General features: G+C 44.5%; 1 protein-coding gene across 1 annotated transcript in view; it reads right to left on the bottom strand.

Annotated features, from left to right (window-relative positions):
• usp34 (ubiquitin specific peptidase 34) overlaps window positions 1–1,516 on the bottom strand; it is a gene marked incomplete in the record, with an annotated part of 159,254 nt that overhangs the window by 102,708 nt on the left and 55,030 nt on the right. The window contains 4 exon segments of the mRNA XM_014026634.1: window positions 493–617; window positions 731–771; window positions 860–942; window positions 1,022–1,222. Coding sequence (XP_013882088.1) covers window positions 493–617; window positions 731–771; window positions 860–942; window positions 1,022–1,222 — 450 coding nt within the window.

Raw genomic sequence — 1,516 nt, 5'->3', positions numbered from 1 at the left:
CCTCAGATGCGGGTTTGAAAGAAGCATTTTAAAATGTTTTCAAAATAAGTCTGGCACTTTGGAGAAAACCCAGGACTCGCTGGAGGGATTATATACTTCCTCTGGTCTGGGAACGTCTCAGAGTACCCCAGGACGAGCTGGAAAGTGTCGCTGCGGAGAGAGCGGGGTCTCTCCTGCTGCCCCCCTGCCGCACCTGATAGCGGATAAGCCGGCCGGAAGAAGAATTGAGGCAGTTCTGAAGGCAAAAGGGGGTCCAACCCGTTACTAGCGTGGTGTACCTAATAAAGTGGCCGGTGAGTGTAATTATTTGATAATGTCATAGGGCCTGTAGGCCTATACGAAAGGACAGCCAACTTATTCTAAATAAAAGGAATGTATTTTTAAGTCATTGTGTAATATTTAGGTTCTTRCTCAGTAAGTACTCAGTGAAAACAATTGAATAGTACTCTGAGAAAAACTGGTGTTGGGACACTCCTATTGGAAATGGCTCACCTCAGGCACTAGTAGGGTGAGTTTCTTCAGCCAGTCGTGGAGGTGGTCGGTGTCAGTCAGGCTGGACTTCACTACAGATGAACAATGAGCCCAGCTAACAAGTAGCCACATGGAGTAGTGTGTCACTGCAAGTAAACAAACTTCATTGTCATTGTACAGATTCACTTTACACAACTAGGACTCTTTCTGGTTAACATTTAAGGTGTTTATGGTTAATGGATTATTTTGAATTTCTCACCTTCATACCGAGACCTATGATCAGACTGAGCCTTCAGAACTCTGGACAGTTGAAATAAAACATGTAAACAATCTTTCATATAAAGTTGATTTTAAATCAATAAAAATATCTCTGCCCTGTTCAGCACACCTGTGTGCAAGGTTGTCATAGGTGTAGGCCATGTTGATAAGCCTCTGGATCAGGTTGGTGCCCTGGACTAGACCAAGAAACACCTGTGAAAAYACATCAGGTCAGGATTCAGAGCTTCTGTTGGTGGAATGTTTCTGCAACAGAATTGGTGACATTTTTCACCTCTGTCAGGCGAGGGATGTGAAGACCCTTCCCATGTTCTACAGTGGATTTGCGAGACTTGCCAGGCCATGCCCGTTTACGTTGGTTGTCTGTGAGGCCAGACCAGGAGAAGACATCATGGAAGGCAAGGTCCAGGTCTGCAGGGTCCACAGCAAATTGGCAGATCAGCTTCAGTAGGCAGGCAAGGCAGTCCAGTTGCCACTACAGACAAAAACAGCAAGATCAGACATCTGATGGAAGACAAAAATTAGTATAAGGTCTGAGTAGTATAAACTAGATACCRCATAGTGGTAACATAATGACCCCAGCACGCACAAATGCACCATAACTCTTTATTCCTAATAAATGTCATGCTACCAGATGCATCCCAAAATTGTAGTGGTTTGGGTGGGGGACTTTTTTATGTGTGTGTGGGGGGGTAGGTGTTGGACCTGATGGATAACCCCTGATCAGAGTTAAACAACCAAAGAAATCTGAAGCTCCTATGTTTAATAG

This window comes from Austrofundulus limnaeus, unplaced genomic scaffold (genome assembly GCF_001266775.1).
Source record: "Austrofundulus limnaeus strain Quisiro unplaced genomic scaffold, Austrofundulus_limnaeus-1.0 Scaffold574, whole genome shotgun sequence".
NCBI classification, from domain to species: Eukaryota; Metazoa; Chordata; class Actinopteri; order Cyprinodontiformes; family Rivulidae; genus Austrofundulus; species Austrofundulus limnaeus.
This window is presented reverse-complemented; position numbering and strand designations above follow the sequence as displayed.